Genomic DNA, 14,527 nt, shown 5'->3' on the forward strand with positions numbered 1-14,527 from the left:
AGAGAATCTTTGATAATAGGGATAGTAAATTTTAGGTGATTGGTTCTCTTTAAGTGTGGTATAATTTTAGCTAGGCCAAGCTCAAACTCTGGAGGGAAGCAGCCATGCAGTCTACACTTAACCATATTAAACTTGCCATCACGTACTACTTAGAAACCTGTTATGAAATCATTTAGTATACTTGTTCTTTGCTCTTACGTATTTAGGCCAAATGTTTTAGTGTGTGAATATACAATGAGGTGCCTCACGTCTAATGTAATGCATGTTATTATGACATACGCTTTATGTTCTCTTGCTTGATTTTGTGATCTCAAAGAATAAGCAGCATCGTTGAAAAGACAGGTGGATGTTGAATATTGCATCTCAAGTATGTTAAGATCTCCTGGGGGATTTTTAAAATCATATTGCTTTTGGCAATCATTAAATTTGTATTATTAGTAGCTGTTGAGTTTCTGCAAACTAAAGAATGTTTGTGTCAGATAAAGACAAGTGTGTAATGTTAAGACTGGATGAGCTCACATTGCTTGAAAGTTCTTCATAATATCTGCACTTCAGGAGTTTAGCTTCTATGCATGGGTAGGTCTTGCTGTTCAACCTCAGTGATTCTGTTCTCTGACCACTCTCCTAAACTGAGTTGGGTTTAATGGTCAGTAGTTAACCAGATATTATTATATTTTACCAAGGCTTGCTGAAAATGTTTACTTAAAAACAATATTCACTTGAATAAAAATTCTCATTGAATACAAGCTTTAGAGTATGTTCACGCAACAATTTTTTTTGGACAGCCGTCATTTTGAGGTGAAAGTACAACTGCCAAAAATTAAGAGCATGATCATTATTTACAGCTGTAATGATCAAAATATGGCCATATTTTCGCCTCAAAATGACGTCCACCCAAAATTATCACAAAAATAAAAATAAGTGAACATTGCCTCTTTTTGAACAATTTTTGAGAGGGTTACAGCAGGCTCTCGTCCCCAAAATTGTTAAGAGCGTCCCAACAGACATTTGCCCCAAATTTTTAACAGGGTATCAACAGACGGTTACCCACAATTATAAGGAGGGTCATAACAGGCTTTTGCCCACAGTTTTTATAGGGATCACCACCAGGCTCTCACACAAAATTTTTACAGCAATGTGCAGTATTTGGGATTGCTTCTTTCCTTAAAATTTTAGGCAGCGCTTGGTGCATTGGCTTGATAAGTCTACAAGTCTATCCTTAAAAAATTTTCAGGATGGATCTGACCATATCACACTCACACAATGACAATAATCAGTGGGTGTAGTTTGTTTTCCCCCTCATATATGGTTGTCAGAGATGACAGAAACTAAGGTCAGAGGTATGAAAGCTTTTAAGGGGTGTAGGTGGATTTTTTTCTTTTTGGTTTCTATACAAGTAAATGTGCAGAAAAGTGTGTTTCCTAACTTTTTTCCCCCCTCTTTAAAGTAGACTTTATCTTGGGGTGGGTGGGAAATCTTGACAGTCTTTAAAAGTGGAGGAATTCAGGGACTTAGGACTCTTTCATGCATCCATGTATGCCCCCCTGCTGTGTCAGTTCCATTTCTGTGGTGTTTCCATCTCTTTCTGAGATAGGAACTTGATTCGAGTAACAAGCATTCGAGCATTTTAGTACTCGCTCATCTCTACCAAACAGCACACATGGACAATAGAAGATGGCAAGTCCTTATGAATTTGCCTCACTGACATAAATACACATTTTCACAAGATTGTTATGGTAGCCGAGCAATTTTCTTTGATATTATAAGTCACTGATGCTGTCACTGTAAAAGGGCCAGTTTTAAAGTCGCTCTTAAAGGGCCTGTACTGCAAAGAGCTGTTACTGAATTTGGCCGAAACCAAATTAGCTCTTAGATTGGTACTGCATTAACTCTTAAAGTGTCACTGTCGTGAATTTTAAGCGATTTTAAGAAACTTTTAGGCGATTTTAAGAAACTTTGTAATTGGGTTTATTATCCGAAAAATGCATTTTTATCATGAAAAAGCAGTTTGAAGCTCTCCCCCCTGTCTTCATTGTTCTCCTATGGAGAGAGCTAAAGAAAAGACCAAAACAGGACAACAAAGAGTTAATCTACAAATCCCTCACGGGATATCTCCTGTGACAGTCACCAGTGACCTGTCTGAGCTCCGATTACAGCTGTCACCCAGCTCCGTGCCTGTAATCCTCTGTTATCTGCTTTCTGCTGCCGGCTAACTCCCTCCTTCCTCCTCCCCCCTCCCCTTTCCCTAGAACAGACAGGGTACGTCTCCTGCAACAAGTCACAATTTTCAGATTTTCAGAGTGGATGAAAATTTTACATGCAGATAATGGCAGATTTGGCTAATAAACCCAATTACAAAGTTTCTTAAAATCGCCTGGACTATTGATTTCTGCAAAAAAAAAAAAAAATACGACAGTGACTCTTTAATTAACCCCCTGGTGCAAAATGACGTTCCTGGAACGTCACGTGAAGCAGGTAGTTCCTGCAACATAATGTTCCAGGAACGTCATGCTGTCCCTGCCTCCCCCCGCTGTCCCTAACAGCCTCCTCCCACTGCCCCTGCCTGGACGGGAGCCGAGCTCCCCCCGGCAGTTAACCCCATAGGCATTGCAGTCCGGGCGACCACAGCGTCTATGGGTCATCCGTCACATAACTCCATTGGCAAAAAAAATAAAAATATTACTGCTCTTACAATATGCAAGACACAAGCAGTTTTTATAGTATAAATGCCATAAACTATAACAAAAGCTATATAAAATGGATATTGCTGTAATTGTACTGACCTGAAGAATATCGATAACATGTCATATGTGACGTATAGTAAACGGCGTACAAAAAAATGGTGAAAAACATCTGCTAAATTGTGTTTTTTATTCATACCAGCTCATAAAAATATATACTGATAAGGGTGTCACATGTTCCCAGAATGGTACCTATGGAAACGTCAACTTGTCTTACAAAAATATTTTGGCACCACAAGGCCTCTGTGACATTGTATAATGGCTAAAGAAAAACTAAAATAAAAAAGGCCCCAAAATTCACCAGGTCTCTGTCATGTCTGTGGTCTGTGGTTGAGTCAGGTGATGCACTGTGGCCACATATGGTAGATTTCTAGAAACATTGGAATAAGGGGAATAAATAGTTTCTCAGTTAGTATTTGCTGTGTTAGAGGAAAAAAAAATAATTAAAATAGAATATCTGCCAAAAAATGAACATTTTAAATTTCCCCTCCAACTTGCTAAAATTTCTGCGAAACACCTAAAGGGTTAATACACTTATGAAATTTTACTTTGAATACTTTGAGGGGTACAGTTTTTACAGTGGAGAGGTTTATGGGGGTAACTAACATACAGACCCCACAAATCCACTTCAGAACTAAACTGGTCCCTAATAAAATCAGAATTGAAATTTTCATGAAAATTTGAAAAATTGCTGCATAATTTCGAATTCCTCTTACATTCTAACAAGTAAAAGGACGTTCACCAAATGATGTCACCATAAAGTAGACATGTTCTAGATGTTACATTAATTATTAGTTTATGTGGCATGACTATCTTTCTTAGGAAAAGAGAATTTTGAATATAAAGAGATGAAAATTTTTAACATTTTTGTGCAAATGTGTTTTTTTTTTTTACAAAAAAACCCCCAAAGTATACCACAAACATAAAGAGAAATATGTCATGAAAAAACAATCTCAGAATAACCGCGATAGTTAAAAGCATTGCAGAGTTATAACTACATAAAGAGAGACAGGTCAGATTTGTAAAATAGGCCCTGGGTATTAAGGCCAAAGCAGGCTGCGGAAGCAAGGGGTTTTAGGGCCAGTACTGAATTCACTTTTGAAGGGTGGTACTTAATTCGCTTTTCAAAGGGCAGGGTTAAAGCTTCTCTTTTTAAGCACTATCCAGGATTAATAAAACATTATTCTATAGTTATATATAGTATTCTATATAATTATAGTCTTCTCCCCTTTCTGAAATCCAACCCAATCCAAAATTGTAGAATTCTTTCCTTTCTGGGGTATGTTCTAAATGGTAAGCATTTTTATTCCCTCTGAGGTTCACCTCTGAAGTAAAACTGTTAGGACTAGTCACTCAGACAGACAAGATGGTGGACACACACAGTGGACCCTATGCTGAATCCCGCCAACTGTCCCTGCCTACTTGCCTCAATCTGTCCTAGGTAACAGCGAAAAGCTGGGTGGTAGCCCCTGCACTGGCTAGGTGGAACGCAAAAGCAGACAAGACAAACAAACAAAATAAAGAAGTGTTGACAGTCTGTGTCACAGTAATCGGGCAGAGCAGTACAAATCATGATACAATAAGCAAGATAAAAAAAACAAGCAATATGGTGAGGGACAGGCAGTAAGCAGGTATGGTCAGAAATACAAAGCAGAATGGTCAGAATAAACACAGAGAAAAGCAGAGTCAGAAGCAGGCAGAGACAAGCTCAATAACCGGCAGTGAGAGGCAGACAGACACTATATAGGAGACCAGAGGTCCGGCCCAGAAGCTGATTGGACTGGACCCCTAATCCCCTCAGAACACCTGGGACAAGAGCAACCTGACTGGCAGGGAGAACAGTCTGTCAGACTAGCTAACAAGCATCCGAGTTAACTCCGGAGTAGCCAGGAACATATCAGGCAAAGCGGGTGTGGCTGAAAAAAAACAGAAGTAAATAGAGCAGTGTTCAGACAGGATTCATGACACTGCCGCACAGCACGAACCAAGGGGCACGCGGAACTCAGAACAGGCACATTCATGACAAAAACTTTTTTACCGATTTGGTTACTGTTTATAAAAAGCAGGGATAGGGAACATGCAGATCTCCAGCTGTTTTAAAGCTATAATTCTCATCATGCATGGACAGCTAAGCTTTGCCTGCACAGACATTATGGAAAATCTAGTTATGCAACAGCTTGAGGGCATAGGGTTCCCCTTACCCGATGTAAGATAATAAATTTGCTGTTTATTTTATAGTGTTTTAGCTGTGCAATAAAGTATCATTGGGATTCATAAATAAAATTTCAGCATTTGCATTAAGGTGCTAGCTGAAAAGACTTGCTCAGTGTGCAACCTTTTTTTTATCGTAATTTATAAGAAACAGCATGAGAATGTTTCAGAACATGGGTTATGAAGACCATCAATAATTTATAGGAGATTTTTATAAACACTTTTTTTTTTATTAATGTTTGATTTAGGCTCAGTATTTTTAATAAGCTAATTACTTATTATTACATATAGCATCTTTATGTTTACCTCTCCACACTCCCCCAGTGTACCCCGCTGACTGTAGCCCCACCACTTCTGAGACAGAGTAGTCTTGGCCGGATATCCTCTCTAAATTCTTTATTTATTTGCTTGATGAGGGGAATAGTTCTTATTTTATTTATTTTTCCACTAGTCCGCTCTGAAAATGTATACTTTAAAATGTTCCTACCCAATGGTCTATTTTAGATCAGGACACAAAAGCGTATGATATCTTTGGTGTCACATGAATTTTCCTTAATTTACATCTACACCTTACGTCTAAGTGAAGATGGGTTCCTCTAGCTGCAAGGCCCCATAGAAGATTCTATGACTGCCACTTTGGATGTTACTTTCATGATTTTATAATTAGTTTCCATCAAATTAGTAATTTTTAGGTCAAATACTAATATTGAAGGTCTGACTTGAGTTGACATTCATCCCAAAGGTGTTCAAAGATTTTGGCCAAGGCTCTACCTAACTAAATACCAAAAACCCTTCAAATCATGTCTTTATGCTTCTTGCTTTCCGCACTGGGATACAGTCATGCTTTTACAGGAAAGGACCTTTCAAGGATGGGCTGATCATAGTGGCAGGCCATGGAACTCCTTTTGGGCTTTAGAGTTAAGGTATCCCATTCCTTTTGCAAATAGGAGGAATCTGTGGAGGTCTTTTTCCCCCAAGACAACTGCATTATCAGCAAATAAGTGGTTAAAGTTTTGAGTTAATGTTTATGGAAAGTAAAGAGAAATAAAACAACCTGAACTCTCTGCCCTATGAGGGCTACAGTTAGATCCTGTAAGAGGAGGCACTGGCATCCACCAAACCTAATCCGTTAGACTGCCAGATCACTCTAGAGAACAAACTGCTTCTGTTCCTTACGCTACTTCAGCTGATGCTAGGCATTGTGTAAGGGGATCTTTTACGCAGCTGTTCCACTATGGTAACACATGTAATCTCATCATGCACTAGTCCTTTGCTGATCTCTTCCAGAGGAGTTACAAACTATGTAGTCTGTGATACAACAGCATTTGTATGATCTACCACTTGACTGTGACTGAGCTGTCACTCCTAGGGACTTTGAATTCAGGATAATAGCATTTACAATAGATTTGGGCAGGTCTACAGATCTTATAGTTTGAAATTATGGTATATTTTTATATAACATCAATATATGCCTTACTAGAGCTCAGGAAGTCAAACAATGTGATATCAGTTAGCATATCAGCCTATCATTTTGCAGTTTGTATGAAAACTGCAGTTACAGAGGTGGACATACTAACTAGATTTTGCTCTCAACTTCTACTCTCTTCCCAGGACAACAGTGGTGAAATAGGGGCAACCACTGTCTTGTTCCCTTATAGGCTTTTAGATCCAATAATAAGCGGGTTTCTTTAAAAAAAAAAAAGTTATTTTTCAACTAAAAAACTTCTCAGAAATATTGCAACAAAACTCAGTTGCCCATGCAACCTGTACAGTATGGCCCAGATTTATCAAAGTGTGTAAAACATACACTAGTGTATACTGCTCCCAGCAACCAATAACGGTCATGGAACGGCCGGTCTGATACGTAGTGTGAACATAGCCTTAAGGTGCAACAGATATGATGATTTTTTTTTATTTTTTTTATGTTTTCAGTCTGTAATTAATATTGCTTATTCCTTGGTTATTTCTTGGGTGTGCTCTTATATTTTGGCGCTGCCTTTCCTTGTTTTTTGTATTCAGTAGGATAAAGGCACCAGAAGCACCCTGTTATTGTGATATTGGAGTGATTGGTTGGGTGGTGCCCACCTATTGCCAATTGTGCACAGTGTGGAAGAGACTAATGGTGCATTTACACAGAGAGATTTATCTGACAGATTTTTGAAGCCAAAGCCAGGAATGGATTGGAAAAGAGGAGAAATCTCAGTCTTTCCTTTCTGACCTGTTCTCTGTTTATAGTCTGTTCCTGGTTTTGGCTTCAAAGATCTGTCAGATAAATCTCTCTGTGTAAATGCACAGTAACACAGTTTGGGTCCATATACATGACCCGATCTTCAGTGAGATCTTGCAATACCTTTACAAATGGCAAGTGGTTGGGCCACACGAACAATTACTACATAATTCGTCCGGCCATTAACATTCATTGATGTTGGCCACATGTCTCCTGTTTACCCCAGAGATTTCTGGCTGATAATAATAAATAAAATAGAAATAAAGACTCCTTGCCAATATTCAGCCATGTAAAATTTTAATTAATAGATAAAATTCCCTTTTCTCTAGCACCAATGGCTAGTTATGTGTTGGTAGATATTACTCAGGGGAAGAAATGGTTATTTTACACATAGATCTGGTTTGCTAAAACACATTTGATTATTATACAGCAATGGATAGGAAATTGCTGTGTTTATGGACTAAAGTAAATGGATCCCTTGGGAAAGCATGATATATTTGTATAGCTACAGTATTAGTCATTCATGTATCTTGTGTTTATGCATCCTGTTCTAGAATTACATTGCATGCAATCACCAAACAATGGCTCTAACAATATATAGTTTTTATGTTCTTTATTCACACCTTACCTTTATTCTTTGCATTTGCAGTTCAGCATCCTATAAACATCAGTCAGCCAATTGATAAAGTGGAAAGCTTTATGAAATGCTTTTCAATGTGGCATTGTAGATTTTTCTGTCTTCTAAGCCATATAACCCCTTACTTGCTTAACTCAGATTTATGTTTATATTCCAGCCACTGCTAGCAGCACAACAACTGGCATCAGCTGTAGCTGGAGTGATGCCAGGGGGTGCTCCCGGCCTCAACCAGCCAATCCTTATACCATTTAACATGGCCGGACAACTTGGGGGACAGCAAGGACTGGTGCTGACATTGCCTACAGCCAATCTTACAAACATTCAAGGCCTGGTGGCAGCTGCAGCAGCCGGAGGAATAATGACTCTGCCATTGCAAAATTTACAAGGTAAGTCCATGTAGCTGATGCTGTTTTACGTCATTGTAAGCTGAGCTAAAATCCTTTAATTTAGGTAATAAGTTTTTAGTCCTAGAACATTCAACCCTTCACAGGGTCCAGGAATAATGGTCCTTTCTACTTACTTCTCCTTGCCTGTTGTGTAACACAATGTTGCATTGGTATACCTTCTTGGTGATGTCCTTTCCTAGGAGCCCAGCAATATATTAGTTATGCCTCAAGCAGTTTTATCTATATTCTGTAACCTAAAAGGCTTGTCCAACATTAGGTAAACATGGTTGAATTCTTCAAAAAACCAGTGCCACACAGGTTTATGTGGTATTGTAGTTCATTCCTATTAACATTAATGGATCTTAGATGAAATGTCAGACCAGAAAGCAGCCAGAATGATCTAACCCTGTACAGTTCCTTTTAAACATATGGGAGTAGGAAAAGCTATGGTTTAAATGGGTATTCTCATTTCCACAGCCTGTATAACATTCGGAAATAGGAATAACTTTTTAAAGAGACTCTTTTAGTAGTTTTATCCTGTCCTATCTAAGGGTAACATAACCTTGTGACAGAGAAGCTGAACAGAATGATGTATCACTTACATTGTTCTGTGCAGCTGATGCAGAGATATCCTCCTGAATAATATGGACAATAAGTAGTCCTCGCCATTATAAGCATGAGCTCAGTAATCCTGGATATTCATGAGAAGCAGAAAACTCCGCCTAACAGCTGCTGATTGGCAGTTATCTATTCATGATGTGTATAGGCAGTCAACTGTCAATCAGGAGCTGGAGGGCGGGGAAGGGGTATGGAGAATTTTCGGAGCAAGGCTGAACAAAATTATGTAAGTAATAAACAGATCTGTACAGCATTTATATCACCAGTTTATGCTGCCCTCATTTAATGTGGAATAAACCTGGTGACAGATTCCCTTTTAGTCCTGCCAAGCCTCCTGCTCATTCTTTCTATTCAGTACTGGGGCATTTCTGAGGCATTTTTAGTGGACGGGTTTAAACAGCAAATAACGGCTGTTGTTTTTGAAACAATGGATAAATGATGGCCGCCCACTAAAAATGGCCCTCATTATGACACTTGGATTAAGCCCAGTGACCAAGTGTGGTTGTTAGGCAATGCATTGTTGGCAACTAGACTGTCAGACATGGTTTCTGCTAATAATCAAGAAGGGAGAAACAACTTGGCAGTAGTTAAGCCACGTCATTTCCCTTCTCAACGATGGGTTTATAATAAAATAGGTTAAGTAAAGAATATTATATATAGAATCTGTCAAATACTGAGCTGTGGCTATTAAGGATTCTTAAGTAAGTTGGATAATAACATTACTGTATTTTCATGTATTCTTTTACTACCGTCCCTTGAGTCTCACCTGTTGGTCGACCCAAAGCTTATGCAGCACCTTGTGGCTATTTTAAAGATTAATGTCAACAGACCTTTCTTATCATACTTGTAAATGGTTTTCACTTTAATGTTTAAAATAATGTCTCTCTCATACCATTAAGTTGCAGCAAGGAACCTGTCAGTCATAAATCATGAATGAAAAAGGGCAAGCTAATGCACAAATTTTACTTGTTTAAAATTTGAGAGTGCATGTAAAGTAGGGTAGCAAAGATTAAAATAATGCAGAAACAGCACTGGGTAAAAGCAGATTTAACAGAGTGAGGGAAGAGGCTTTTTAGAGGAGGTGGATGATAAAATGTTAATGAAGAAACGGGCATTATAAATGCGTTGTGCTGCTTGTTTTTTGCTTATGTCTATATATATATATAGTATTATAAATAAACATTCAGTAATGGAACACAATGCCATACGTCATTAATTCATTCTGCTTACCTACTCTAAATTCTTTGCTGAGGATACACAATCACTAAGGGCTTGTTTTAATAGCTCATCCTATGAGGGTTATTAGTCTAATTTTTGATTGTAATTTTAGAATAGGCCTGTTCAGAGATTTTGCTTGTTTATGAGAATGTTTAAGTAGAAATTCATTGAACATCAGAATTTTAAACCTATAAAAAGATTAAACTGTTTGTATGACAGATATTCCAAAATAAAACTGGACATTTCTTACAGAGGGGCAGTAGGGCTGATAAAACAGCAAATTCTATGCCTGATGAATTGCATGGATCTTTTATTGCTTGAATATAAATGGCTTCAAAGTGTAGTTTCACTGTTTACTTAGTGATAGGTAGAAATAGAAAAGCAAAAGCAGAAAAAGGGTAATGTGATTGATAAAGAGGATTCTCACTGCATCCTCAAAATGTGAAATATTGAGGGGTTAACAGGAGGGAAAATAAGTATTTGATACTCTGCCGATTTTATGAGTTTTCCCACCTAAAAACAAAGGAGGGGAGGTAGACTTCAACTGTGAGAGACAGAATCTATACAAATTCCAGAAAACCACAATGTTTGATTTTTAAATAATTATTTAGCATTAAATAAGTATTCGACACAACAGAAAGCAGAACTTAATAGTTGGTACAAAAACTGTTGTTTGCAATTACAGAGACATTTTCTGTAGTTCTCAACCAAGTTTGCACACACTACAGCAGGGATTTTGTCCAACTCCTCCATACAGATCTTCGTCAGATCTTTTAGATTTCAGGGGGTGTCGCTGGGCAACATGAAGTTTCAGCTCCTTCCAAAGATTTTCTATTGGGTTTAGTTCTGGAGACTGGCTAAGCTACCCAAGCACCTTGAAATGCTTCTTACATACATTGCCCTGGCTGTGTGTTTCAGGTCATTGACATGCTGGAAGACCCAGCAGTAACCCATCTTCAATGCTCTTACTGTGGGAAGGAGGTTGTTGGTCAAAATATCACAATACACGACCCCTTTCATCCTGTCTTCAATACAGAGCAGTTGTCCAGTCCCCTTTGCAGAAAAGTAGACCAAGGCATGATGTTTTCACCCCCATGTTTAATGGTTGGGACTGTGTTTTGGGGGTTGTACTTATTATTCTTATTCCTTCAAGCACGGTGAGTGGAGTTGATACTAAAAAGTCATATTTTGGTCTCCTTTGGATCATCCAGATCCAGTCACTGGTGAACTTCAAATGGGCCTGGTCATGTGCTCTGATGAGCAGGAGGACCTTGCATGCCCTGCAAGGCATGATAACGTGGTGTGTTACTAACAGTAATCTTTGAGACTGTGGTCCTAGCACTTTTTAGCTCATTGACTAGGTCCTCCCCTGTAGTTCTAGGCTAATTTCTGAAATCCTTACCCCACGAGGCAATATCTTGGATGGAGTCTCAGACCAAGGAAGAGTGACAGTCATCTTGTGTTTCTTCCATTTTATAATAATTGTGCCAACAGCAGTTGTCATCTAACCTAGCAGCTTGCCTAATGGCCAAGACTCATTCCATTTCATCTTCTGATTTGCACATCAGTAAACAAATTCATTCACTAATTATTACAATAGTTAGAGCCCCTATCATCAATTTTCAATATTCTGTTCTGCCAAACACTCTCCTTAACTGACTGTCATTATGGATGAGGCAATTGCACACAGATAATGGATTGGGCTTGACCACATTAAAAAACCGTTCGGGAAGTCAGTTCCCTGAATCTGGTAAAATCAGCACTTTTTCTAAAATACAATGTTAATTTTAAAATTCTAATAGAAGCCCACAACATAATAATAAAACATGGTAACTCCATGCTGAAGTTGAAACACATTTGGAACCAGAAACTTTTTCACTCAAAGAAATCTTGTGGTTTAAAACATGTTAGCAGTCTCAGAATAAGGAAACAGTGTTTTAACATTGTGGTATGGACTTTTCATAGAATTTTACAACAAATATTGTATTTCAAACAGAACAGGTCCTGGATTTCTCAAAATTTTAATAAATACTTCCCACAAACCAATGGATGACACTTGGCAATGGAGACAATGGCGGACACTTAAGTATTGACCCAGTGATGAGCATGGATGCTCTTTAGCTGATGTATTGAATCCGTTACCTCATGACACTTTCTCTGGTTACATCACATTCACACTGTGGTGGGTGGCATCATAATGATCTAACATGAATGAACATTAACAGCCCCTCCTTTTTATCCTTAATTGATTGTAACCTCTTGTCCTCTTGTTTTAATTGTTACTAGTGACATTTTATAATGTTTGTATAATGTAATGCTTTTGTACCCCCAGATATGTAATATGATGCAGAATACATTGGCACTATATAAATACATGTTGTTGTTATTATGATGATGTTGATGAGTTTTCAAGGAAATAAGACATACCTTAAAATTACCAACTAAATGTTAATCTAATAAAGTGCAGAAATAAAAGACACCATTCATGTTTGAGAAGCTGTAAAACTCAATAACCTCTCTTGGTCAATCAGTGTCAGTGAGAGGATAATAATCATTATAAGTCTATAAATATTACAAGAGTCCACTTGACAGAAAGCTCAATAAGTGCCCATTGAGGGGTCCTACAAATGCTCTCTTTTAAAGTTATATATGTGCCCAGGAGCACATATTATTACATTTAACTCTCTGAAATAAAAGTACACAATGACTGCTATATCTAAAAATACATCATAAAATTTTGAACATTGCTTTGGTAAATCCATATATCAGAGGATTAAAAAAGATATTCAGTTCTTTAAAAAAAACAACAACGTTCAATCACAGTAAACAGGGATCTTGACAATAGGGAAGAGTTGAAACTCATAGTACAAAGTATAAAGTTTCTTTATACAATAAATTAGCTTTATGCACATAAAATGGGAAAATCTTTTTGAATAAAATTCTTAACTCAATCGTAATGTGCTTCCTAAAATCGCTTGACACTTCTTTGTGTTTACTAAACTGCCAGAAAGAAGAGACTTCCATTTATGCAGCCATTTTCATTACTATGAAACAACACAAATTACTACGAGCAAGCGATTACTTAGATTAGCCATAAAGAACTTTCTAAGGTGCCACAATTTTAACGGTGAAAGTAGCAGCTTAAAGAAGTAAATTGCCTCTCTTAGGCTTTAAGCACTAATAGCCCATAGTAATACTGGAAATCTATTACAATTACTCCATTACAGCTTCTCATAAAAGTTCTACTTCAATTTGTACTTATAGAAAGCAAACTAGTGGAACAGACTATACTGATCAGACCATCAGACCCCAAGCAGGTTTATGACACAAAGACACAAACTAAGATTAAAAGATTCATTCACCGACTGTCTCGTGAATGAGGGTGGTAGTATGTGTGCTGCCTTTGCCCGATGGAAGTGCCAATCTAGTAGGTCAGAAGAAAGTCCCGGCACTTCACCAATTCAAATAAATGCTTATTTATTATGTGCAAAGCATCACAAAGTACAGGAGGACGCGTTTCGGCATGTTGCCTTCATCAGCTCCATGCCGAAACGCGTCCTCCTGTACTTTGTGATGCTTTGCACATAATAAATAAGCATTTATTTGAATTGGTGAAGTGCCGGGACTTTCTTCTACATTACGTCTGGGACGCCATCCCACCACGAGCACCACCGCAGCAGCAGTGCCGTCTCCACCACCACTACAATCTAGTAGGTCAGTGCCTGTCTAAAGATCCTATTACATTGCTTAATTATTGTATGGTCAGGGCTGTCTAGATTGTCCATGCGATCCTTTATCTATTACTCAACTGTCACAAATTACCTATTATATGGGGAGATGTGTAGCCTATGAACAATGAAACCTGGTTAAAGTGTATACTTCTTCAGCATCAGTAGTACATGGATGGCCATATTAACAGCTGCTGCTGCCCTAGGACCTAAACCTGAAGACACCCCATCTTGGGGAGCGTGGTTTTATGGTTTTTAACTGCTTAAAACATAAAAAAATTTCCCCATCATTGAATCAATGATTAGAGCTGTTTGCATATTGTCTGAAGGAATTCTCACCACAGGATTGGTAGATTGGTAGCTAATAGCTCTAGGCGTCACATTTAACACTGCCACACTAGGCCTGAACAATACCGCCATATTGTGTAGGTTAACATCATCAGGTCTTATAGGGTCTTAAAGCGTAACTGTCATTTCAGGGTCATTTTTCTGAAAACATTAAATATCAACAGTACAAGCGATTTTAAGAAACTCTGTAATAGGTTTTATGTACTAAAAGAGTTTCCTTCTGTACTGAAAAAGCAATCTCCCAGCCTCCCCCCTCACATCAAATGAAGCAGGATTTCTGTCTCCATTATGTGGCTATGGAGAGGAGAGGGGCTGTTAGGAGTGACTGAGCACGGAAGATTTCTGCACAGCACAACACCCTGCAATCTTCTCTCAGTAAGTTCCTAGATAAGCTCTGACCTTTCTGACCCCAG

At 38.2% G+C, this 14,527-nt stretch overlaps 1 protein-coding gene across 4 annotated transcripts in view; it reads left to right on the forward strand.

Moving 5' to 3' along the window:
- The window catches only part of POU6F2 (POU class 6 homeobox 2), a 226,332-nt gene that overhangs the window by 33,729 nt on the left and 178,076 nt on the right, over positions 1-14,527 (forward strand). For all 4 annotated transcript variants that reach the window (XM_069958441.1, XM_069958440.1, XM_069958438.1 and 1 more), the window contains one exon: positions 7,974-8,202. In XM_069958441.1, coding sequence (XP_069814542.1) covers positions 8,019-8,202 — 184 coding nt within the window. In that variant the 5' untranslated portion in view covers positions 7,974-8,018. The remainder of the gene's footprint in view (positions 1-7,973; positions 8,203-14,527) is intronic.

The sequence above is a fragment of the Dendropsophus ebraccatus genome, chromosome 2, assembly GCF_027789765.1.
Source record: "Dendropsophus ebraccatus isolate aDenEbr1 chromosome 2, aDenEbr1.pat, whole genome shotgun sequence".
Lineage (NCBI taxonomy): Eukaryota > Metazoa > Chordata > Amphibia > Anura > Hylidae > Dendropsophus > Dendropsophus ebraccatus.